The following is a 24,936-nucleotide window of genomic DNA, read 5'->3' as shown; positions in this document are numbered from 1 at the left end:
ATTGTCATCATCATTCACCTGGACCTGGATGAAAGAAAACAGTTCCTGGGCTGGAGAGATGGCTCGGAGGTTAAGAGCACTGACTGCTCTCCCAGAGGTTCTGAGTTCAATTCCCAGCAACCACATGGTGGCTCACAGCGATCTGTAACGAGATCTGGTGCCCTCTTCTGGCTATGCAAGCATACATGGAAGGAATGTTGTATACATAATAAGTAAATCTTAAAAGAAAAAAGAAAACAGTCCCTTTTAGTTCATTTTAGTTTTGGTGCCATCTGGCTCTAGGGGTCGGTGAGCTGTCTGAAAGTGGAAACCAACCTGTCGCCAGAGCTAGCTGCCAGGGACAGTACTCTGGCGTCTCCTGCTGGGCTGGGGCAAAAGAACACCTCTCAGCCATACTACTTTCTCCCAGTAGCTCAGAGGGGTGATTTCTCTTACAGTATCCGCATATTCTTTAAAAATTTATTTTGTCTGTGTAAGGGTGTTGGATCCCTTGGAATTGTAAATACATTGTTGTTTTTACATGTTGTGAGCGGCCATGTGAGCGCTGGGAATTGAACCAGGGTACCATTAACCGCTGAGCCATCTCTCTAGTCCCTTCCACTCTTAAGGCCGAGTTTCATTCATTTTCATCAGGGCTAGAATAAATCACCATACTCAGTGACATGGGAGTCTACCCTTTATGCGTGTCTGTGTATACCCGTGGGAGATTTATATGTACCCAAGTAGTAAGTGCTCGTGCCTGCAGAGGCCAGAGAACATCTGATCCCCCAGAGCTGGAGTTACAAGCCTGAGATGCCCGATATGGGCGTGTGTGTGGGAACTGTCTTCTGCAAGAGCAGTACGCTCTTTACACTGCTGGGCCATTGCTACTGTCCATTCTTTTAAGTTAAAAAATACATGCATCTCATACGTGCATCTCTATATCACGTATATGTGCCCACTGAGGCCAGAGAGGACGTTAGATCCCCTGGAGCTGGAGTTAGATGCAGTTGTGAGCCCCTCTGGGAACCCAGGAGTAAGAACAGCAAGCGCCGCTGTTCATCATGGAGACATCTCTCAGGCCCATCCTTTTACCGCGATCCTCCTGGAGCCGGGCTGACAGACCTGCGCCACCAGGCTCGGCTTCCTCGCCAGACCTAAAAGACTTAAAGAAACGAGCCCGAAGCTCCCGTGACGCTCCGCCATCTTTGCGTGGCTTGGCTCGCGCCACAGTCACAGCTTCCTCCTTTTTCACAAGTTTCGCGCCAAAACGTCCCGCGCACAAAATGGAGACCGGAAGGAAGTGGTGCACGAGCCCGCCCACCAAGAATCACAGCCAATCATTTTGGGAACCCGGCAGGGGGGGCGGGACTCGACGGACCCAGAGCGGCCCAATAGCTGGCCGCGGGGCCGAGCGAACCAATGGGAGCGCAGACGCCGCGGCGGACGAACGCCAAGGCTGGTTTTCCCGCGAAAGCCGGCTTGTTGGGGGACCGAGGTTCGTGTGGCGCGGCGCTGAGAGGTGAGGGACCGAGGTGCAGTCATGTCGGGCTTCGACGACCCCGGCATTTTCTACAGCGACAGCTTCGGTGGCGACCCGGGCGCCGACGACGGCCAGGCCCGCAAGTCGCAGCTGCAGAGGCGCTTCAAGGAGTTCTTGCGACAGTACCGAGTGGGCACCGACCGCACGGGCTTCACCTTCAAGTACAGGTGGGACCGCTCGCGTGAGGCGAAGGAGGTCTAGGGAGGACCCTCTGGGTAGAGGCTGGACCGCCCTCGGGTCAGGTGTCGGGGAGGTGGGGGCAGGGCTGCTGCGCGGGCACCGCGGCTGACGGCGCCTCCTCGCCGTCTTGTTGACCGCCGCAGAGATGAACTCAAGCGGCATTACAACCTGGGGGAATACTGGGTCGAGGTGGAGATGGAGGACCTGGCCAGCTTTGACGAGGAGCTGGCCGACAACTTGTACAAACAGCCAGCCGAGCACCTGCAACTGGTGAGTAGCGCCCGTTTCAGAGTCTTGTCAAGCCTGGCCCAGTCCCGTCACCAGCAGCTTATACCTTTCCTCTTCTTCAGCTTGAGGAAGCTGCCAAGGAGGTAGCAGATGAGGTGACCCGACCCCGGCCTGCAGGTGATGAGCCGCTCCAGGACATCCAGGTCATGCTCAGGTCAGATGCCAGCCCATCTAGCATTCGGATTCTGAAGGTGGGTCTATTGAGTGGGCCAGTCAGGGTGGCGTGGTTGATGTATGGTGCACAAGGCTCTGGCATCGGTAGCCTGTGGCACCAGATGTGGTGTGACCCTGAGCAGGACACTTAAGTAAGCCCGTGTCCTTATGTGTAAAATACTTCTCTAGGTTGATGTTCTAAGGGAAGGCAGAGTTGAGTCTTGTGGAAACAGCAGTGACTTCCTGTCCATTGGGGAGACTGAAAAACCAGGAAACACCATCCATAACGCAGAGGCAGGCAAATCTATGAGGCCAGCCTGGTCTACATAGTAAGACCCAGTCTCAGAAAAAAAAAACATAAAAAATAAAAAGACCGAAAGAAATGGGGAGCCGGGCGGTGGTGGCCCACGCCTTTAATCCCAGCACTCGGGAGGAAGAGGCAGGCGGATCTCTGTGAGTTCGAGACCAGCCTGGTCTACAAGAGCTAGTTCCAGGACAGGCTCCAAAACCACAGAGAAACCCTGTCTCGAAAAACCAAAAAAAAAGAAAGAAAGAAATGGGGGACACCGTGGCCATGGCCGAGATGGGTGGAGAGTTGGGAGAGAATCCTTCTGAGGAAGTAATCTTGTAGCTGAAACTGAAGGGTGGTGTAGCCAACCAGGTCAAAACCTGGAAGGGCTTTCCACTAGCTCAAGGAAGAGCAGCAGGTGCAGAGGCCCAGGGGTGAAAATGGTTGCCTGTTTGGAGGAGTGGAGAGAAAGCAGTGCAGCTGGAGTCCCCTGACTGAGCCTGAATGTTGGTAAACAAGAGGTGGGTGTTTGCAAGTGTGGAGAGCAGAGGATAAAGTGGGAGTCCAAGTCTCGTCCACATGTGCAGTTCCTGGAGGCAAGCAGGTGTCTTTACTCTAGCTGCTATGTAGAAGATTTATAATGCAGGCAGGCAGGAGGACGTGACACTGATTGTTGTTCTGTCTTAGGGTTGTTGAGAATCAAAAGCACAGTGCATGTGGCAGTACTCTGTAATAGTGTCCAGGTGTCACCATTCACTTCGTGTCTACATCGAAGGCTAGTCTTCATCTTGCTTGGACCGTGTAGAGCTCTGCAGTTTTGGAGTCCCTGTCAAGTTGTTCTCGGTTAGCAGGACAGCCTCACTTCCACAGACAGCTCTGAGTCCTTTGCGCAGTCTCTGTTGTTGGTTTCTTCTCAAGTCTTGTGGTCTAGAACTGAACTGCATCGTAGGTTCTGCCTCTGATGGTGGCATTGGATCTGTCTGGGTGGAGGCTGCTATTTCATTGGAAAGAGAAGCTTGTCCCTCTTCTGGCGGGGTTTGGGCAGGGTGGGTTGTACAGAGCCATACCTCTTCCACTCTGGGAAATGTACTGCAAATGTATTGGTTGCAGTGAGTACTTGACCCTATAGAGCAGTACTTTTTTTTTTTTTAAATATTTATTTACTTATGTATACAACATTCTGTCTGTGTGTATCCCTGCAGGCCAGAAGAGGGCACCAGACCTCATTGCAGATGGTTGTAAGCCACCCACCATGTGGTTGCTGGGAATTGAACTCAGGACCTTTAGAAGAGCAGGCAATGCTCTTTTTTTTTTTTTTTTTTTTTTTTTTTGGTTTTTCGAGACAGGGTTTCTTTGTGGCTTTTGGAGCCTGTCCTGGCACTAGCTCTGTAGACCAGGCTGGTCTCGAACTCACAGAGATCCGCCTGCCTCTGCCTCCCGAGTGCTGGGATTAAAGGCGTGCGCCACCACTGCCCCAGCCAGGCAATGCTCTTAACCACTGAGCCATCTCTCCAGCCCCAGAGCAGCACTTCTTAACCTGTGGGTCACACCCCTTTGAAGGTGACATGTCAGATATTCTGTATGCCAGATGTTTCTATTACGATTCCTAACAGCAGATTTACAGTTATGAAGTAGCAACAGATATTTTTATGGTTGGAGGGGCCACCAAAACATGAGAACCATATTAAAGGGTTGTAGCATTATGAAGATTGAGAACCAGTGTTCTAGAGGGATTCCCCTGCTAGGGATGGGATACCTGCACCCTTGTAGGTAATTTTCAAAAAAGTTGTTATATGGATTGTTCAAGGTTCTAATACCTGGGCAGGTCTTTGTGACTCCATCCTCTTTTCCCAGAGGTGGCCACTTTTTCCTGTGTTTCTCCTTCGAACAGTTTTGGAGCCCCTTTGTTCCAGAAAAACTTGGAATGGAAAGATGGAAAAAGGAACTTTGCTTGTTAATTGTTTTAGGTTTATTTTACGTGCATGAGTATTTTGCCTGTGTTTACTGTGTGTACAATGTATGTGTACATGGAGGTCATAAGAGAACATTGGATCCCCGGAATTGGAATTACCAGTGGTTGTGAGGCACCATGTGGGTGCTGGAAACCAAACTTGGGACTTGTGGAGGACAGCCAATGCTCTTAACTGCTGAGCTATCTCTAGCCCACCTGCCCACTGTGAGAACCTTATTATCACACACAGAAGTGTAATGAACTCCGTATGCTGTTAACTGAATTGAATGCTGATATTTTATCTAGTTTTCTGCCTCTTCCTGTTTATTTCTGAAGAATTTTAAGCTGAATGTTGTATATGCCTTTTTTTTTTTTTTTTTTTTTTTTTTTTTTTTTTTTTTTTTTTTTTTTTTTGATTTTTCGAGACAGGGTTTCTCTGTAGCTTTTGGTTCCTGTCCTGGAACCAGGATTTCCAGGCAGTCTCCAGAGACACCCTGTCCACCCTGTCTTGAACTGCCCCCATCCCCCCCAAATTAGTGTTAGTATCCAGTAGTCATTACGATGGGGAACCTAAGGCTGGCAGAAGGTCCATAGTGGCTGGAGATGGAACTTGAACTAGAGCCTGGGCTTCTGCCCCATGTCTGTTCTCTGTGATGTACAGCACAGGATGTTATTGTTAGTGTCTGTTCTCTGTGATGTACAGCACAGGATGTTATTGTTAGTGTCTGTTCTCTGTGATGTACAGCACAGGATGTTATTGTTAGAGCTGGGGTTTGGGTCTTATGGTTTTGTCATGAAATGTGTTTCATGTTTCCTTTGTCTCTCCAGTCCTCTCCCATTGTTCTGCGAGGCCCCTGAAAGTACCGGCCTGTGTCTGAGGCTCCTGAACCTGGTGTCCAGGTAGCCTGGCATTGAATGCTCTGGAAAGTCTGAGCTAAACTATGAGCCATGGCTTTGTCACCTCCTCCAGATCTTGTCTGTGTCGTTCCTCAGCACCTTCTCATGTTTCCTGGTTCTCCTTAACCATCAAGTCTCCTTGTGTCTCTGTTACAGTCAGACATGATGTCACACCTGGTGAAGATCCCCGGCATCATCATCTCAGCCTCTGCGGTTCGTGCCAAAGCTACTCGTATTTCCATTCAGTGCCGCAGCTGCCACAACACCCTCACCAATATTGCCATGCGTCCAGGACTGGAGGGCTATGCTCTCCCCAGGAAGTGCAATATGTGAGTGTATAGCCGGGAGGGATCCTGGGGGAAGTGACCTGAATGAATCACTTCAGATCAAAAAGCCAACAGCCCTGGCAAGTACTGCCTATAGCTACTTGTTCTAGGCCTTCTGTGAAGGGCTGGGTAGCATGATATCCTTGGGTCAGACCCGGCATGGTGTTCCTTCATGTGGGTGCCCCAACTGAATGTCACACAACCTATGTGGGAGACGCAAGGTTGAAGAGGAAACAGTCCATAGAGATGGATTCTATATGGATTCTTGAGGGGAAAGGTTCTCTGTGTAGCTTTGGTTCTTCTGCAGCTCACTCTGTACATCAGGCTAGCCTTGAACTCAGAAGTCTGCCTGATGTACTACCACTACCCCACTCATAGAATCTTCTAAAGCAAATTGACCTGCTGGGCTAGAGCTAGAGTGCCCACTGTGCTGCCTGAGAACATGGCTATCCTACTTGATATTTTGCATGTTGTTCCACTATAGTGGTAGAACAAATGGGCTTTCAGTTAGCAGTACTTAAAATATTTACTGTATGGTTCTTATTAGGAAATGTTTGTTGACTCTGACCTAATGAACCCTACTTGTATTCTGACTGCTTTTGGCTTTCTCTTCTGGTTTCTTCTCAGCTTCCACGTTGCTTGAGGCATACTGGCCTTGTCTTAGGCTGTTGCTTGTCCTCACCTGCAGCCACAGAGGAGTTCCTCCATCTCCTCATGTCCCAGCTTTACTGCTCCTCAGTCTATTCCCTATTCAGGAGCAGAGTGGCTTGGCCCTTCCATAGGCTGCTGTGGGTCTAGTTCTCACTGCCTAAATGGTTTTCCCTCAGGCTGCCACGTTTTTCCTGTCTCTTTAGGCTCCTTACCTGTCCTCTTACCTTATCCTCTTCCTTATCCTGTGCTTGCATTTGGTACACACATATCTGCTCACCCTCCCACCTGCCTATTTTTACCGAATGTCATTATACTGTACAGATAGTTTTTAATCCTAAGGGGAACTTAGCTTCTAGACCAGGGACTTGGTTCACTGCCGTGTTTCCTCACCTATATTAGTTGAGTAGACTTATATAGGCCTTAGAGTCTGCATCCTCAGAATGCTCTAGAGGTGGTAAAATCTTACTGGAAAAGATCCTGGCTATGAGGGAATTTGATATATAGCCTCTCACATGTGGGGACAGTGAGGCCTCATGAGGGAATTATGAGTATGATTGCCACCTCAGTGTGCCAAGGCTCCTGAAGTTCTGACTTTGGATATAGCATCCTGCCATCATGGAAACTGTCCTTCCAGGCCTTTTTCCAAACTTATCCCAGCTCTTCCTTATATTGCTGCTGCATCTCAAGGCTGACTTTGAATGGATGAGCGCTGCCTTTGGGTCCTCAGGGTAACTCTGGTGACTGCTTTCTCCCCTGTCCAGGGATCAGGCAGGGCGCCCAAAGTGCCCGTTGGACCCTTACTTCATCATGCCTGATAAGTGCAAGTGTGTAGACTTCCAGACCCTGAAACTTCAGGAGCTTCCTGATGCAGTGCCTCATGGTGAGATGCCCAGGCACATGCAGCTCTACTGTGACAGGTAAGCTGGCAGGGCTGTGGGTTGTTGCACATGTCACTCAGGTGTACATAGAGGAGATCTGGAGCAGAGTGCGTGTGCAGGGTAGAGCTCCTGTGTCTGGTGCTTCTTATTGACTGTCATCTCTCGTCTCCCATAGTCCACAAGGCCCGTCTACCCATATTTTACATGGGGACTTTAGCTGGGGGAGGACAGATGACTTAGAAGTGGTACCAAGGCCTATGCCCTTTCAGCACAGCAGGATCACCAGCAGCTATGCTAGCTCCTGTTCAGTCTGCTGTCCTAGTCAGGCTTCCTGTTAAGAATTTGCCTGCGGTTTTGTTGAGTAGTTATAAACTGACCTGGGGTGAAGGTTTACAGGTCCCTGAGTGCTTACCCTGGGCACATACACCTGAGGTCAAGTACAGATGCAAAGCTTTCTGGGGAGTGATATCATGGTTGTCAGCTTTATCACTGGCAAGTACGTGCAGACGCAGACTCTTTGGAAAGCTACACCCTAAGCCTCATTTTCATTTTTTTCCCCCATGAGTAAATTGGGGGTCTGGACTATCTCAGACTGCTTAACAATAAATGTCAGGGGTTTAACATAATTCCTTAACTGAGTATAGGGTATTAGAGTATTCTCTGAGTATCCAGAGGGCTTGAGGATTAAGGTGTAGGAGGTTAATAAACAGTATGGGTGCCTGAAACAGTCCTGTGAAGCTGTGATCTGATAGTGTTAGTGTATAGACCACCTTTGTGGGGCTGGAGAGATGGACCAGTGGTTAAGAGGTCCTGAGTTCAATTTTCAGCAACCATCTGTACTGAGGTCTGACACCCTCTTCTGGCCTGCAGGCATACATGTAGGCAGAATACTGTATACATAATGCATAAATCTCAAAAAAAAAAAAGAATGTGTGTGTGTGTGTGTGTGTGTGTGTGTGTGTTCTTCGAGACAGGCTATCTCTGTGTGTAGTCCTGGCTGTCCTACTGTCCTGGAACCTGTCAGACCAGGCTGGCCTCAAACCCTCTCTCTGTCTCCTGAGTGCTTAGATTAAAGGTGTGAACCACCACTGCCCACATCTTTGTGTTTTTTACCTTGCTTGATTCCCAACAGTTGAGACAAGTCAGATTAAGTATCATGTCTCTAGGCTCAGAGAGGCACAATGACTTGTTTGAGATCACACAGCTGCTTTGGTCTTTTTTTTCTTTTTTTTTTTTAAAGATTTATTTATTTATTATGTACACAGTGTTCAGCCTCCATGTATGCATGCAGGCTAGAAGAGGGAGCCAGATCTCATTACAGATGGTTCCATGTCGGTTGCTGGGAATTGAACTCAGGACCTCTGGAAGAGCAGTCAGTGTTCTTAACCTCTGAGCCATCTCTCCAGCCCCCTGCTCTGGTCTTTTAAGGCACACTGGTTCTGGGGAAACTTGGAGACTTTTAACCACGTACCATCTTATTAAAAGAACTGACTGAAAACCTACAAGCAGGCTGACTTGGTTGAGTTCAGAGAGTGTCAGAGGCAGAAATTGAGAGTGGTTCTTGCAGAGTCTGGCAGGGTATGAGGAGAAAGGTCCAGAATGAGACACCCATGGAGCCTGGTGGCAGATAAAATGGAGCTAGGGCATTTGAAGGCTGGGCTCCACCAGCACAGCCAGTGACGTGCTGAGTTCAGTGAGAGCCAGCTCAGCATCATAAACACTGTCTTTGCCATCCAGACAGACATGGGTGTGTAGCAGGAGTAGGGAAAGGTCCCTTCCTCTAGGCCTTGTGAGGATCCAGCCAGCCTGATGGTGATGCTAGGGGTAGACATGCTAAGCTGACCACACCGTCACCCCTGGATTTCACTTGTTTTTCTTTATTTACTGCACTTTTCTCAGGTACCTGTGTGACAAGGTTGTTCCTGGGAACAGAGTCACCATCATGGGCATCTATTCCATCAAGAAGTTTGGAATGAACTCCGGCAAAGGCCGGGACAGAGTGGGTGTGGGCATCCGGAGTTCCTACATCCGGGTCCTGGGCATCCAGGTGGATACAGATGGCTCTGGTGAGTTGCTCAAACCATCAGGACATGCTTTTCTTTTTCATGGTAGGGCTCAAACTCAGAACCTTGTGCATACCAGGCAAATATTCTACCACTGAGCTATAGTCCCAATCCCAGGGTGTTTATTTTTCAGAAAGCAAAAATTTGTTTTTCCAAAATGTCCACTTACTGTATAGTTGTGGCTCCCGCTCTGAGGTTGTTGCCTAAATGCATGCTTGAATTGCATGACTCAGTGCAGTAGATAGATGCAATGTGGTGTGTGCTGCACTGCGTCTCGGTAGCTGCAGAGGAGACAGAGGGTTGAGCAGTCTAGTTGAAAAAACAGCCCCTGAGGAGCAGGTGCCTGAAACTGAACTGCTTGATTCCATCAAGGTACAGAGAAGGAGCTAGGGTGTCGTTGGAAGGCTTCCTTCACCAGGGCTGTCAGCACTGACTTGGAAGGATGGAGATGTGGAGGAAAAGGGTCTTGCAGCATATAGGAGAGCTGATGGGAACTCAGGCCTTGTAGGGGGTGGATATAACTGAATCTCTAGTAAGAGTTGGGTTGAATGGCAGGGGCCTTGTAAATAGCTTCAGCTCACAAATGTCAGGAATCAAGTAAATAGCCTCAACTCTCACATGGAGTAGAAAACTCATGCTTAGCACCCAGGGGCAGTGGTAGCAACCTCTGGGCTAGAGTGATGGAGTTTTGAGTACCTTGTCCATATTCTATGTCCATAAAACTCCTGGGTTAAAATTGGAAAAGCCACCTGATTATCTAGCCATATTCCAGACTTAAAATCTAACTCTGCTTGACTTGCCATCCCAGACTTAATGTGGCTACAGTTAAGCCCTTTTTTTTTCTTTTTTGGTTTTTCGAGACAGGGTTTTTCTGTAACTTTGGAGCCTGACCTGGAACTCCCTTTGTAGACCAGGCTGGCCTTGAACTCACAGAGAAGCGCCTGCCTCTGCCTCCTGCTGGGATTAAAGGCAGTGCCACCACTGCCTGGCTCAGTTAAGCACTTTTATTTCCCACCTTCTGAAACTGGCTCCTCCTTAGCCTTTCCCCACTTTCAGTTGCTCAGCAAACCCTCCAGGTTCTCTTCAGTTCTTTTTAAATTTTTCCACCTCATCTGCAAGTATGGCTGTTTACGTTCACACTTAGGACTGTCCACTTCTTAGTGCCCTGGTCCCACTCTTTCTCCTAGATTGTTCTTGGAAGAACACTTGAGAGTCCACTTTCTCCATTCCTCAGCAGCTAAAGTGAGCCATGCTATTGCGACCAAACAATTGCATTGGTTCTCTACTTTATCTGCGTTATAAGAGATTTGCCAATGGTCCCCAGGGGCCATATGATCTGGCCTGTTTTGTTTGTTTGTTTTTGCCAAACTTTTGAGACAGTTTCTCTGTATCCCTGGCTGTCCTGGAACTCACGCTGTAGACTAGGTTAACCTCAAACTCAGAAACCTTCCCGTCTCTGCCTCCCAAGTGCTGGGATTTAAGGTGGCATACACCACTTAACCCTACCTATGATCTGTCCTGATTGTTTGGAACCTTCTTTTCCTCACTGGACCCTTGAGATTTGGAAGACTGGGACAGTCCTGTGCCCTAACTTTCTTGGATGAGATTGTACCCTCCTGGTGCTGAGGGGGTGTGAGTGTGCTGAGGGGGTGAGGAGGTTCCTGATTTAGGGCTAGGCCCAGCAGTAGGCTGGAGGAGATGTCTTTTGCTCACTTATGCACCTGTCTGTCCTCCTAGGCCGCAGCTTTGCTGGGTCTGTCAGCCCACAGGAAGAGGAGGAATTCCGTCGCCTGGCTGCCCTGCCCAACATCTATGAGCTCATCTCTAAGAGCATTTCCCCTTCCATCTTTGGGGGCATGGATATGAAAAAAGCTATAGCCTGCCTACTCTTTGGGGGTTCACGGAAGAGGTGAGGAGCCTGGGAGGAGGGTATTAATGACAAGGTTGCTTCAGAAGGACATCTGTGTTGAGAACCTAGTTTTCTTCATGTCTCCCAGGTCCCTCAGCCTGCTGGCATGGGGAGCACAGTGGGAAAACATTAGGCTAGGACCAAGGATTTGATCTCTGCCCTAGACTGTATGGGGAGTGAGAGAGGCCGCCTTGAACAAAGTTTCTGTGCTTGAATGAGATGGGAAACATCTAGCACTTAGAAAGTGTCATATATATACATACATTCACATACTCTGTTTTGGATTTTCTTTTTTGAAACACATTTTTTGTTTTTTTTCCTCATTATATAGTCAGACTGCCCTTGCAACTTATGATTCTTCTGACTCAGTTTCCCAGATTCTAAGATTGCAGGTGTGGGTCACTTATGGCTTTCTATGTCCTTTTGAAACTAAAATACAGCTACAGACAGTAGCAGCAATGGCATTGTACTAGTGGCTACTGTTTAATACATTTTTTATATGTTCAGAGCATTCTTGTGCTTAATGTGCCCTGAACCAATTATAGTAGTACCAAAGAGTTCCACAATAGCCTGGAATGGAACATAACAAAGGTTTATTTATTTGGAGATAAACTCACAGTAAGGGTAGTCATCACGGTCCTCTTCGTGTGCTGGGAATGGAAACCAAATCCAGCCAAAAGGGGGCTGCACAGGCTTTGCTTTTCATCTGTACTTACAGTACATGAGACCACGCCCAAAGTGGGCCGGTATCTTAAAGGCTATTGGCTGAAGGAGTTCCCACAACACTTCCTCCTTTCTGTCTAAATAAGAGAGTACTGAGCTTAATACAAAACTACATACAATAAGAACAAATATCAAGTATTGTCCAGGAAAAAGAAGAGGCAAAAACATACATAAAAACTAGAATTACAACCCACATGTACAACATCCAACGAGAAACACATGCTAAATGTTTCAATAGTTATTCTATCCTAAGGAGTCTAAGTCTTATATTGAAAATGGCTTGGCTAAGTCATAAGAGGAAAGTAACTGATTGTTTTGTCTTCAACCCCATCAAAGACCTGAGAAGGGAATCTACCTATTATCCCATCTCATCCATCACCCCTCTTTTCTTTTTCTTTTTTTCTCTTCTTTTCTTTTCTCTTTTCTCTTCTCTTTTCTTTTCTTTTCTTTCTTTCTTTCTTTTTTTTTTTTTTTTTTTTTTGTAGATTTTTTGAGACAGGGTTTCTCTGTAGCTTTGGAGCCTGTCCTGAAACTAACTCTTGTAGATCAGACTGGCCTCAAACTCAAAGATATCTGCCTGCTGCCTCCTGAGTTCTGGGATTAAAGGTGTGCATCACCATCACTGCCTGGCTTCCCCCCCTTTTTTTTTTCAAGAGAGATCCCTTAGCCTACTTCATTTCCACCCCCAACCCTATACCACTTATAACTAACCCCTAATAGATGGCCCTAACCCTGAGGACAAACTTTGTTGGGAGAGTGGATGTCATTTTCTAGAATTACTTCCAGCTGTCAGGTGCAGTGTTTTTTTTTTTTTTGTTTTGTTTTTTGAGACAGGGTTTCTCTGTGGTTTTGGAGCCTGTCTTGTAGACCAGGCTGGTCTCGAACTCACAGAGATCCGCCTGCCTCTGCCTCCTGAGTGCTGGGATTAAAGGCGTGCACCACCACCGCCCGGCTTGCAGTGTTTTTTCTATGGGATCCTGTATAACTAAAATGATGGGTTAAATTTCAAGATTATTGTCTGGTACAATTGCAGATAGTCTCTGAGTATAGTTGGTAGGGTTTTTCTGAAAATTTTTTTTGTTTTTTTTTTTGTTTGTTTGTTTGTTTTTGTTTTTCGAGACAGGGTTTCTCTGTGGCTTTGGAGCCTATCCTGGAACTAGCTCTTGTAGACCAGGCTGGTCTCGAACTCACAGAGATCCGCCTGCCTCTGCCTCCCGAGTGCTGGGATTAAAGGCGTGCACCACCATCGCCCGGCTGAAATTCTTGTTTGAAGTTCTGGCCAGAACGTTATGAGAAGGTGCACCATCTCAGCTAGCCAAGTTGAAATTATCTTGAGCAGTTTATAACCCAAACTGATCTTAAAGTGGTGCTATCAGCATAATGACATCGTATCAACCGGGTGGAATTGTTGTGGTGCTTTATCTTCTTCCTGGAGACTACAAAGATTACTGCAGGAAAATGTATTGTTCATTGTGGAAAACTTTATTCATATCAAAACGGAAAGTTTGAATTTCTATGGACATATTTCAACGAAAGCGAACCATAGAGGCAAGAGTAGGTATGGGGAGAAGTAAAATTTTTGAAAGCAGAGTTTGATTAACTATAGTCCCTAGATTTTATCTTCTGTCCCATACCAGATGGCTCCTCATATGAGACAGGAACTTTGAATTTTTTTGTAAACAGTATGCTTAGATTTAGAGGAGAGCCAACGTCAAATTCCAAAACCAGCTTTGATTTTTAATAAGTGGCAACTACCATTATATGTGTGTATATAAGCCATTTTTAATATATGACTTAGACGCCTTAGGATAGGATAACTAGTGAAACATTTGGCATATTTTTCTTGTTTGATGTTTGTTCATGCTGGTTGTAATTCTGATTTTTATGTATGTTTTTGCCTCTTCCCTGGACAATACTTGATATTTGTTCTTATTGTATATGGTTTTGTATTAAGCTCAGTAGACTGGCCCACTTTGGGCGTGGTCTCATGTACTGTAAGTACAGATGAAAAGCAAAGCCTGTGCAGCCCCCTTTCTGCTGGATTTGGTTTCAGTTCCCAGCACATGCAGAGGACTGCGATGACTACCCTTACTGTGAGTTTATCCCCAAATAAATAAACCTTTGTTATGTTCCATTCCAGGCTATTGTGGAACTCTGGTACTACTACAACCCAGCCCTGTCCTCTTAGCCTATAAGGGTGTCACTGTAGTGTTCATTTCATAGATGAGGAAACTGAGGCACAGAGAATGAAGGGGCTTACTCCAGGTACCAGGTTGGACTGGATCCTGCTCTGTGACTATTCTGCAGTGTGCATAGCTCTCAGGTGTGCCTCCCCACCCTCAGCTCTCATTCCCTTTACATCTCTACCTGAGAAATAAGCCTTGCCCCCCAGTGTTAGGCTAGGAAGCACAGAACTGGGTGTGAACATGTTTCTGGGCCAAACTGTCATTTGCACCTGTTCTGAGACTGAGGGGAGGGTGACCAACCCACACAAAGCCAGGAGTGGTGATCCCTAATTATAATCCTAAAATTTGGAGGATTGAGTTAGGAAGATGGTGAGTTCAAGGACAGCCCACAGATTCACTGTCTTCTACCAACCTGTTGTGTCTAGGCTCCCTGATGGACTCACTCGCCGAGGTGACATCAACCTGCTGATGTTGGGGGACCCTGGCACAGCCAAGTCGCAGCTTTTGAAGTTTGTGGAGAAGTGCTCTCCCATTGGAGTGAGTGGCTGGGGACTACTTTCTTTCTGGCTTGGATGTCCCAGCAGGGAATAAAGCTACAGTTCCTGGGCATTCATGGGCTCTTGCTCAACCAGGACCTACTTTTTTCTCATTCGTCTTGTCTGTTGTCGGGATGGCAGAGAGGGTGTGAGAAGGAAGGGACAACAGGTAGGTTAGGTGTGGCTGGTAAGAACATGGACTGAGTCAGGTCTGGTTTGCTTCTCAGACTGGCAGTAGTCACGTGGACTTTGAAGAGGTAGCCTAGACTCCCTGAGCATCAACCTATCTAGTTGCAAAATAATGGCACTGCTAGTGATAGTAGCTGGTATCAAGATGGGCCAGATGTTTCCTGATGTGCCTGTGAAGTTTTTACTCACTTAACTGTCTCCTCATGAGTATTACCACCCGTGTTAAGCATTGGAGGTAGGAACGGAGCTCAAGATCCCACTACTGGGGGACTTTAGAACAAGGTCTGAGCCAGTGTGTCTAATGATCCAGGTCTCCTAGGTCTGGGAAGATCAGGGTAAGTGGACTGTGCAGTAGGAAGTGATGGTTTTAGACGGAGGGGGTGTGTGCTAAGTTTACCACCTTGGCACCATCCCATAGAAATACCGTGGCCTGAAACTGTGAGCTCTGTTAAATCTCGTAGTAGCCACATTTAGAAAGTAAGACTAGGTGAAAAGAACTTGTGTAATCTGTTTAATCTGTAGTTCAATATAAATAATTTTTTTTGTCAGTATAGATGGAACCTAAAAATCTTGCATGCTAGGAAAACACTCTAACACACTAAGCCACACCCCAGGCCTACTATAGACAAGTCCTTGGCATTCCCGATAGTGCAGTCTGATCTGAGTGTCTCATTTACACTGAGATTACATCTCAGCTAGGTATGTGTTTCAAGGAGTCTGGCAGCATGTAGCATGCAGGTATTCACAGATGAAGAACTCTAAGGGTAGAGGCAACCTAAGAACCAGGAATTCCCAGCCCTGAGGCCAGCTTGAAATATGCCCTTCCTTTTCTGGGCCTCATTGCTTATGTCAGAGGGCTGTGCTGTAGCTCAGGTGAGACTTTTTTGTTTTTGGTTTTTCAAGACAGGGTTTCTCTGAACAACCCTAGCTATCCTGGAACTAGGTCTAAAGACTAGGCTGGCCTTGAACTCAGAAAGATCCACCTGCCTCTTCTGAGTGCTGGGATTAAAGGTGTGTGCCAACACTGCCCAGCTTCAAAGAAATTCTTAAACTAGGCTGAGGCCCAGGATGGCCTCTTTCCTTGCAGAAGAAAGAATTCTCAGTTGGGCCTTGAGTTCTGGACTGTACAGTCACCTTTGCATTGTGATGTGGAGTAGTCACAACCTTCTGGGTTCTTGGCATTTGGGGCTAGTATTCGGTGCTGACACCTCTCCTTACTTCCCCAAGGTATATACATCTGGAAAAGGCAGCAGTGCTGCTGGCTTGACCGCCTCAGTGATGCGGGACCCCTCTTCCCGAAACTTTATTATGGAAGGTGGAGCCATGGTTCTGGCCGACGGTGGGGTTGTCTGTATTGATGAGTTTGACAAGGTAAGTTTGGGGTGTGTGGACTCAGGTGTGGTAGCACATAGCACTTCTGAGAGAGTTGTATGTAGTTCTTGTGCCTACCAATCACTCTGGGGTAACTTGGATAAGTTGCTTGCTTTACCTCTCTGAGATACTCTAGAAATTGGTCACCTGCCATTGGCTGACCCGAGTCTGTGTTATGGAATGGTAGCCATTCCTAGCAGGAGAGTGAAAGCCAAGCTCATGTGGTCACCTGCCATTGGCTGACCCGAGTGTGTTATGGAATGGTAGCCACTCCTAGTCATTCTCCTGCCACTTTCCTCTCCCGGGTGAGGATGCTGATAGATGTGTCTTTCCAATGTAGATGCGGGAAGATGACCGTGTGGCAATCCACGAGGCCATGGAACAGCAGACTATCTCCATTGCCAAGGCGAGTGGCCCTTTCATCCTTCTTCAATTCAGCCTGGTGGTCTTCAAGCTGCTCTGATGGATGTACCAAGTTATGTTTACCTAGGACTGTGCTGGCAGCAGCCGGTCTGGAACACACACAGACACACACACGCATCCTTATATGAGCGCATGTGCACACACACACGTAATGTATGTATATGGGTGTATGTGTATGAGTTCATATGCGAGGAAGGAGAGGCCTGTCCCAGGATTTTTTGACTGTCTCTTCCCCACTTTCCACCTCAGGCTGGGATCACTACCACCTTGAACTCTCGCTGCTCTGTTCTGGCTGCAGCCAACTCAGTGTTTGGCCGATGGGATGAGACAAAAGGGGAGGACAATATTGACTTCATGCCTACCATCTTGTCCCGATTTGACATGATCTTCATCGTCAAAGATGAGCACAATGAGGAGAGGGACATGGTATGTCTCATTGGCTGGGCTGGTGGCTCCAGGTGGTTTCATGGTCATGAGGGTGAACAAGAGATTTTGCCAGGGAAATGCTGGTGCTCAGATAGGCTGTGAGCGAGAAGCACATGAAATGACTGCATTAGTGACTTGCAGAGTGTTGGAGAGGGACCTGGAGTCCTGTGGCCTAGTCCTATTTATGCCTTGAGGGAGATGCTGGGTGATTTTAGCAAGATGTTTCCACTGAGCTTCACTCCTTGCCCTCACTAGTAAATTTCTGAAAGAAAATAGTTAGGGAATTGGGTTTGCAATAAGTTTAGTGCACAGGTGGTTGCTGGCCCAACTGTCTCTCTGCTTCATTCTCAGGTTTCTACTGCTGTGAAGAGACACTGTTACCACGGCAATTCTTATAAAGAAAACATTTAGTTGTGGTGGCTTTACAGTTCAGAAGTTTAGTCCATTGTCATGGGAAGCAAGGCAGCATGCAGACAGATGTGGTGCTAGAGAAGGAGCTGAGAGTTCTACATCTTGACTTGTAGGCAACAGGAAGTGGTCTGAGACACGGTGTGGCTTGAGCATATATGAGAACTCAGAGCCTTCCTCCACAGTGAGATACTTTCTCCAAAAGGCCATACCTATTCCAATAAAGCTATACCTCCTAATAGTGCCACTTCCTTTGGGGGAATTATTTTCTTTCAAACCACCACAGATGGTAAAGATTGACCAGGTTGGGCTGGAGATGTGGCTCAGAGGTGTGTATGCCTGCTCTCCCAAAGGTCCTGAGTTCAATTCCCAGCAACCACGTGGTGGCTCACAACCATCTGTAATAAGGTCTGGTGCCCTCTTCTGGCCTGCAGGCATACACACAGACAGAATATTGTATACATAATAAATAAAGACATACATACATACATACATACATATTTAAATATTTTTAAAAAAAGATTGACCGGGTTTAGGGGGTGAGGCCTGTACTTTCAGTGGAGGCTAAACCAGGAGAATTGCAACTTTTAGGTCAGCTTGGCACCTTAGACCCATATCTCAAAAGAAGTAATAAAGGACTGGGGATTTTGTTCAGTGGCAGAGTGCTTTCTTAGCATGTAAAAGATCCTGGCTCAATTCTGAGTATTAATAGAATCAATAATGTGTACTCAGTTTGATAGCTGGTGATTTAACTGTCCCTAAAGAAAAGAGGGAGAAAGAAGACTTTTCCAGTAGTTCTAGTAGAGGTCCCAGGATGGACTCTCATTGGCTTGGGTATGTCCAATATCCACCACCAAGACAGGTTTTTGTATGTAGCCCTGGCTGTTCTGGAATTCACTCTGTGGATCAGACTAGCCTGGAACTCACAAAGATCCAGCACCCAGCTCTATGTCCATCCTTAGGTAGAAACTTGCCAGCAGTAGATAGCCACAGGAACTGGAGCAGAAGCCACATCCCACCACATCATTATTTCTTCTGTCTGTTCAACCTTTGTGCTTACCCAGTATTTCCTCTTTTGCCAAGATGCTGGCCAAACATGTGATCACTCTGCATGTGAGTGCACTGACACAGACACAGGCTGTGGAGGGTGAGATTGACCTGGCCAAGATGAAGAAGTTCATTGCCTACTGCCGAGCGTGAGTGTTGGGAGAAAACCCTGTTCGGTGACATGGGCTTCATGGGTGGAGAGCATGCAGACCTGTTCTTCCTTACCCAGGATTACCTGGTAACCATGTTTGAACTGTGACTCACTCCATGGGTGTAAGGTTATTTGTTTCAAAGTTACCATTGTGGTGCCCACGATAATGGGCAGGTTGCTCAAGTTTTCTGAGCCTCAGTAGCCCAAGGTTGATGTTTTATAAGGACTGCTCAAGATGGTTAAATTCTTGGCATCTCTCTGCACTGGGTCAGTACTCAGTGGATTGCAGCTTTAACTATCACCGGAACCCTACACGATTCTTCTATCCTAGGCATGGTTCTGTCTTTTTGTATATAAATGACCTGTAGCTCTGTTGTAGAAAGGTGAGGTGCAAGGTTAGATAACTTGTCTGAGGACACATGTGGGAAGTAGTGGGAACAAACAGGTACCTGCCCCAAAGGCTGTGCCCTTAATTAACCTCATTCAGATTCTCAGTATTAGTTATCTTTGAAAGGGTTGGCCCCAAAGATGGGGCATTGGTTGGTTGATCATAACAGTTGAGTGGTCTCCCAGGTCATGCACCTGCCAGAGTGAGTGGGCATCAGAGTCTGGTCTGATAGTTCCTATGTCTTTGAGCTTTGGGAAGCCTTGGAGGTGGTCCTCAGTTTTCTCAAATCAGCGGGGTGGAGAGGAGGAGACTGTGCTCAGAAGCCTGCTACTGTGGAACCTCAGTGCTGGAAGAATGTACACCTGTTGGCCAGATAGCACAGTGCAGCCAGCCAGTAGCAGTCAGAGTAGTTTTCTTCACATCTGCTCAGATCTCAACCAGCTTTCTCAGAGAGATGCCATGTAGATCTCTGACACCTGCTCATAGCCAGCCCAAGTCCCTCTTTCTTTCAAATGACTTGCAAGTAATGTGGGAACATACACGTCTGCAAGCCAAGTAGAGGCCTGGGGATGGGATGGGCAACTGAGATTTCTTGCTGGCCTCATTCTAGTTCACTCTGCTATCTGCAGGAGGTGTGGCCCTCGGCTGTCGGCAGAGGCAGCAGAGAAGCTGAAGAATCGTTATATCATCATGCGGAGTGGGGCCCGTCAGCATGAGAGGGACAGTGATCGCCGTTCCAGCATCCCCATCACTGTGCGGTGAGTGAGTGGGCCTCATCTCACAGAGTAGGGCCAGTTGGCCATTGCCACCCTCATAATACGTGCCCAGGGTGGGTTGGGAAAGGGAGTCTCTGGAACCATGTGCTCCGGCCTCCTAATGCCTGGGGGTGGTTGGGTGTGCCTCGCTTCTGTAGTTGGCCTGGCTTCCCTCTCTGAGAGGCAGACTGAGGTAAGGGGGAACACTGTCCTGGGAGATAAGCCAGCCTCTGTTCTAGCCTTTGGCCAACTATGTAACTGTAACGAATTTGATCTTCACTGGATCTCAACTTATACTTAACAGCTGGGGCCTACTATCTAAGCCGAATCCTACCTCTAGCATTGATTACAACTAGATTTGATTGTGTATAATGAAACCCAAAGAGAGTAGCTTATGTTGGAAGTTTATTTTCATTATGAAACTGGGGAATATGTAGTTTATGGTGGTTTTTCAGAGCTGTCAAGCCTGGGTTTCATTATGTCCATCATTGTCAACCTTTCAGCCCTATAAGGTTCTAGAAGTTCCAGCCATCACTTTGATCAAGAGAGGCAGCCCGGGGACACGCTTTATGTTGTTGTTCATTTTACACACCAGTTCCTCTCCCTCCCCTCCTCCCATTCCCACCTGTCTCCCCCTCCCCTCAACTCATTCCCCATCCACTCCGGAAAGGGTAAGGCCTCCCATGGGGAGTCAGCAAAGCCTGGCACATTAAGTTGAGCTTGGACCAAGCCCTCCTCTTCATCAAGGCTGAAGGATACTTCTGACATTTCCATATGATGCATGGATTTAGGGCTCATTGGTCACATCTTGTTTACACAGCCACCTTGACCAAAGAGGCAGGCAATATCCTTTACCAGGCAGCGTGTACTGGAATGAAAATGGGGTTCCAGTACTAAGAATATAGGGTAATAGGTAATGGGGATGGCAATCTATCCGGCAATCTCCCCTATAGTTTTTTTTTTCCCTACTTACTTATTATGTATACAGTATTCCTGGTGTTCTGTCTGTTTGCCTGCAGGCCAGAAGAGGACACCAGATCTCATTACAGATGGCTGTGGGCCACCATGTGGTTGCTGGGAACCGAACTCAAGACCTTCAGAGGGGCAGGCAATGCTCTTAACCACTGAGCCATCTCTCCAGCCCCCTCCCCTATAGTTCTAACTGCCTTGGCCATGCTTCTTCCTAAAGGGTGGGGGTGGGGGAGTAAGTGGGCTGAGGCCTTTGAGTATTCTGTTGTTCCAACAGGCAGCTGGAGGCTATTGTGCGTATTGCTGAGGCCCTAAGTAAGATGAAACTGCAGCCCTTTGCCACTGAGGCCGATGTGGAGGAAGCACTGAGATTATTCCAGGTGTCCACACTGGATGCTGCGTTATCTGGCAATCTGTCAGGTGAGTAAGTGTTAGGCTGTAGTTCTGACCTTAGACTTAGAGATTTAGTTAGCTATTGGCCTGCAGGGTGCTGCCTGGGTGTGTTTTTGATAATAACCTTGCCCCCCACTTCTACATTGACTGTTTTCACTATTTTGGAAGCTTTCTCTAGGCTTCTTGAGCCAGTTCATTCATTAAATTTAATTGTTGTGGCCTGTCACTGGTGAAGAATGGCTGGCAGCCTTCTTTCCCTCCTGTGTTGAGCTCAGAATTGTAGAGTTTCCCAGCCTGTGGCCTCATCTTTTTTGACAGTCACGTCTGGGATGCCTGGCTATCTATCAGTCCTTCCTGTCTCAGAGATGAGACTGACACAGAGCTCACAAGTCTTAGTGGAACACAGGCGAGTTGGTCCCTGAGCCCTAGTGTCTGTTGCCTGCTTTCAGCCAGTCTTCTGAGACTGGTGATATGTCAGCCTCTTCAGAGTTAGTTTTACTCTGATCTGGCCAGGATTCTGGCTGAGAATTTGTCAGTCACTGTCTAGGTGTCAGAGCTGTAAGCAAGCAGTTCCCAACCTCCCTGTTCTACCTATCCCATAGACTTGCTTACTTTTCTTGGTGGGATAGGTGCAGTGAGGAGATAGGAGTGGTAGGGGGTGGTGACAGCTGGGCCAGCTGTGTTGGACAAGGAAGGATGTTCTCCCATCTGGTGGAGACCCAGGACGTCTCATGAACATCGCCCATATTTGGACCCTATCAAGTCCTGCCTTCCCTCTCTCTGTGCTCTGTAACTCCAGACTTGTACTTCTATAGCACATGGTGGTGCAGAGGCAGGAAGATCTCGGAGTTTGAAGTTTGAGGCTACCCAGGGCTATACAGTGAAACATTTCCCCCAAAATAAATAAACCCAGCCAAACAAAACTGCTTCTGGCTGATCCTTTCTGTGGCTATTCCTGTTACCTCAGTGTGTGTGACCCACAGGGCCTCATGGTACCTGGCTCTCAGTTACCATGATGGCTATGTCTCTACCACCTGGCGCTGGGCCTGTTGGATGGCCGCTGTTGCGCCCTATATTTCTTAGTTCTCACTTCCGTGGTAAGGTTCCCACTGTCACCTGACACTGTTCTGTCTTTAATTTTCTCTCTGGGTTAGGCCACTCTACTGAGAGGCTATCGTTTCTCTGGCCCTCCCAGTATAGATGAACTGGGTTTTCTAGTACCCAGTTCTTTACTGCACTTTCACAGGAGTGGAGGGCTTCACTACCCAGGAGGACCAAGAGATGCTGAGCCGCATCGAGAAGCAACTCAAGCGCCGCTTTGCCATTGGCTCCCAGGTGTCTGAACACAGTATTGTTCAGGACTTCACCAAGCAGGTGAGCCTTCCTAAACACTGGGAACCTGCAAGCCATGCCCAGGACACAGAGGGTTTCCTGCTGGTCCCCTTGCCCCGTGCTCTATGCTCAACAGTGGGTTGCTAGGGTGGGGAGTGTTTGAGCCACCATTTCTTCCCTAAAACCGCTACAGTTGGAGTTGGCTACTTATATATCCCTTGAAGTGGGAAAGCTACAAGCTGGGTAGCAGAAACCACCTTCTAATTTCCCCCGTCTCTTAGTCTTTTCCCTTGTTGCTTGGCTCCTTAAACGGTAGAGAGCCAAGAACCAGATGAGTGAGCTTTGTAGCCCATTGGGCAGAGGGTTACTGATCCCATGCACAGGAGATAGTGCTTTTGGGTGCTAGGAGGAACCTGTGCCCTTTAAAATCATGAAGATAGCCCTGGTTTCTCTTCTTGGCTTTCTTTTCTCTGTATCCTCATTTTGCTCCTGGAAGCAATTTACACAGTAGCTCATACTGGTAAAAAGATTCACCAACATCCTGCTCTGTAGGTGAAAAGATTATCATTTACTGAGTCTGGGGCTGGAGAAAGTTTGGTTTCTAGGGTCACAAGGAACTAAGTGCTAGCTCACTTAATTGCTATATGATCTCAGATATCCCCTGAGCCTGTTTCTTCTTCTGTAAAATGAGATAATTCCTAATACTGGATGTTTAAAGTTGATATAGGACTATACTTGTCTGGTACACAGGAAGTATTACAAAGTATAAGCCCTTCTGAAGTCAAGGCAGAATGAAGGTGGAAGCCTTTTGTCTGTTGTAAAGTTGTTTGTGAGTCACCATGGGCTCCCGTGGGTCCTGGTGATACATCCTTGTATCTATCTTCTGCTCCCTCCTACAGAAGTATCCAGAACATGCCATTCGAAAGGTGCTGCAGCTTATGCTGCGCAGGGGTGAGGTCCAACACCGCATGCAGCGCAAGGTGCTCTACCGCCTCAAGTGAGCAATCAGCCCTCAAACCTGAATGCCAGCTCCGCTCCACCTCCCAGTTGGTGTTCGCCATTCTAAGGAAGAGGTTCTGCCTCACCACCTCTGACTGCTGTCTGCAGATGCACTGGTCCTGGAAGTGTGCTTTGGTCTCTTGGTCTCAGCACTGTGTTCGGGTGTATGAGTTTCGCTGTAGGTGCCTATCTCCTGTCCTGCCTCCTCAGCAAGACAGGTCTGGAGCAAGAAGAGGCTCTAGGTAGACAAGTCTGTACATTGGCTCCTGGGCTGCCTGACTGCCAAGCTTCTTTATGTACTCAGAGGAAATAAATAAAGTCAGTTCCTGGCTGCTAATCGTAGAGCCAGTGCAACAGTTGTTTTGTGTGAAGTGTGGGATTGTCTTAGCTTTTTCCAGCAGCACCTGGTGTGAGAACTGAATCAGTCACTAAGCCCATCTGTGCCTCAGTTTCCTAGTCTGCAAATAAGTTTGACATTGCCTCACAGGGTTGTATTTGAGCTCAGTGAGTGAGAGTGAAAACCCAAGTAGGCTGCAGTGTAGAAAGCCTCCAGTGAACTTTGGGTTTTATTTGCGGCACAGTGGGCTGTATGAATTTCTGGGACCTTCATGCTGTGTATCCCTGGGAAAGGAACTAGACTTCAGGGTTTATCAATAACAGAGCTAGGAGGACCTGACCTGAGTTCAGCATAGTAGAAAATACTAGGGGAAACATTGTTAAAGGAAGATGCCCCAGCGTTTTTATTATCAAAATGCCACAGAGTTTTCTTGTGCTCTTAGAAATATAGACTTCACAAAATTAAGGAAAAGTGAATGAAATAAAGTATCTGTATTTGTAAATGGGAAGCCTCAAATGAACTGGGCTTAACCGGCTGAAATGCTCTGGTCAGTCACCGACAGTAAAGCCACTGTAGTGAAGCTGCAGGAACAGGACGTACAAAAAAGCCTTCTCCCAGTTGTGTCCTTTGCTGAGAGCGCTGCTGATTGAGGTTGTCTCTGTGCCTCTTGGATATGCGCCTGCTCCTGACTCCTGTTCTGAGCTGTTTCTTTTTGATTGGTTTGCAAACTTGGAACAGAGTGTGCTTGTTGTTTGGAAGGCAAACTTGGTGAGAGCATTTCCTCATGGGTACTTGAAGCCTTGAGTAGGATGCATGGACAAGTTGGCCCGCAGAAGTGGTTGATTGAGTGGAAAACACCAGTACCTGTCTCTTGGTAGAGCATTGCTAACAGGCACAGTGCTAGGGATATGATAAGATTGGCTCGCAGGGGATCGGGGAGTACTTAAGGGGTGTGCAGCAGTATGAGGAAAAATTGCCAGGAAAATTCCTAGGAATTGGGGATTGGTTTGTTTCTGAATTTGAACTGGATTCTAACCCTTAATTCTCCAAGAATTAATTAATTAATTAATGAGCTCATGTGGCCAAGCTACTGTAGCCCTGCAAGTATGGCCACGATAGTATGAACCTCCCTCCGCTTTTCCCTCTTCTCTTTCTTCCCCTTCTCAGTTCCCATGATTGTGATAACAGTAGGATTT

The 24,936-nt window shown here is 47.4% G+C and overlaps 1 protein-coding gene across 1 annotated transcript; it reads left to right on the top strand.

Moving 5' to 3' along the window:
* The first annotated feature begins 1,410 nt into the window (after nucleotides 1-1,410).
* Nucleotides 1,411-23,759, top strand: Mcm5 (minichromosome maintenance complex component 5). Its single transcript, XM_050123204.1, has 16 exons — nucleotides 1,411-1,689; nucleotides 1,846-1,972; nucleotides 2,053-2,181; nucleotides 5,437-5,609; nucleotides 7,019-7,174; nucleotides 9,035-9,201; nucleotides 10,936-11,107; nucleotides 14,442-14,553; nucleotides 15,969-16,112; nucleotides 16,453-16,518; nucleotides 16,785-16,961; nucleotides 18,453-18,565; nucleotides 19,585-19,713; nucleotides 20,957-21,099; nucleotides 22,319-22,446; nucleotides 23,304-23,759. Exons 1-16 carry the CDS (start codon nucleotides 1,523-1,525, stop codon nucleotides 23,403-23,405), a joined length of 2,205 nt encoding a protein of 734 aa, XP_049979161.1. The 5' UTR covers nucleotides 1,411-1,522; the 3' UTR covers nucleotides 23,406-23,759.
* Nucleotides 23,760-24,936: the final 1,177 nt, after the last annotated feature.

The sequence above is a fragment of the Alexandromys fortis genome, unplaced genomic scaffold, assembly GCF_014885135.2.
Source record: "Alexandromys fortis isolate MF-2015 unplaced genomic scaffold, M_Fortis_MF-2015_v1.1 scaffold_185, whole genome shotgun sequence".
Lineage (NCBI taxonomy): Eukaryota > Metazoa > Chordata > Mammalia > Rodentia > Cricetidae > Alexandromys > Alexandromys fortis.
The sequence above is the reverse complement of the archived record's forward strand: the minus strand, read 5'-3'. Positions and strand labels throughout refer to the sequence as shown.

What these genes read in the sequence shown, in the direction of transcription:
- Mcm5 (XM_050123204.1), top strand. Translation starts at nt 1,523, where the DNA reads ATGTCGGGCTTCGACGACCCCGGCATTTTCTACAGCGACAGCTTCGGT. An exon ending in CAGCCGAGCACCTGCAACTG is followed by an intron (nt 1,973 to 2,052) that starts GTGAGTAGCGCC and finishes CCTCTTCTTCAG; the next exon opens with CTTGAGGAAGCTGCCAAGGA. An exon ending in GTTATCTGGCAATCTGTCAG is followed by an intron (nt 21,100 to 22,318) that starts GTGAGTAAGTGT and finishes GCACTTTCACAG; the next exon opens with GAGTGGAGGGCTTCACTACC.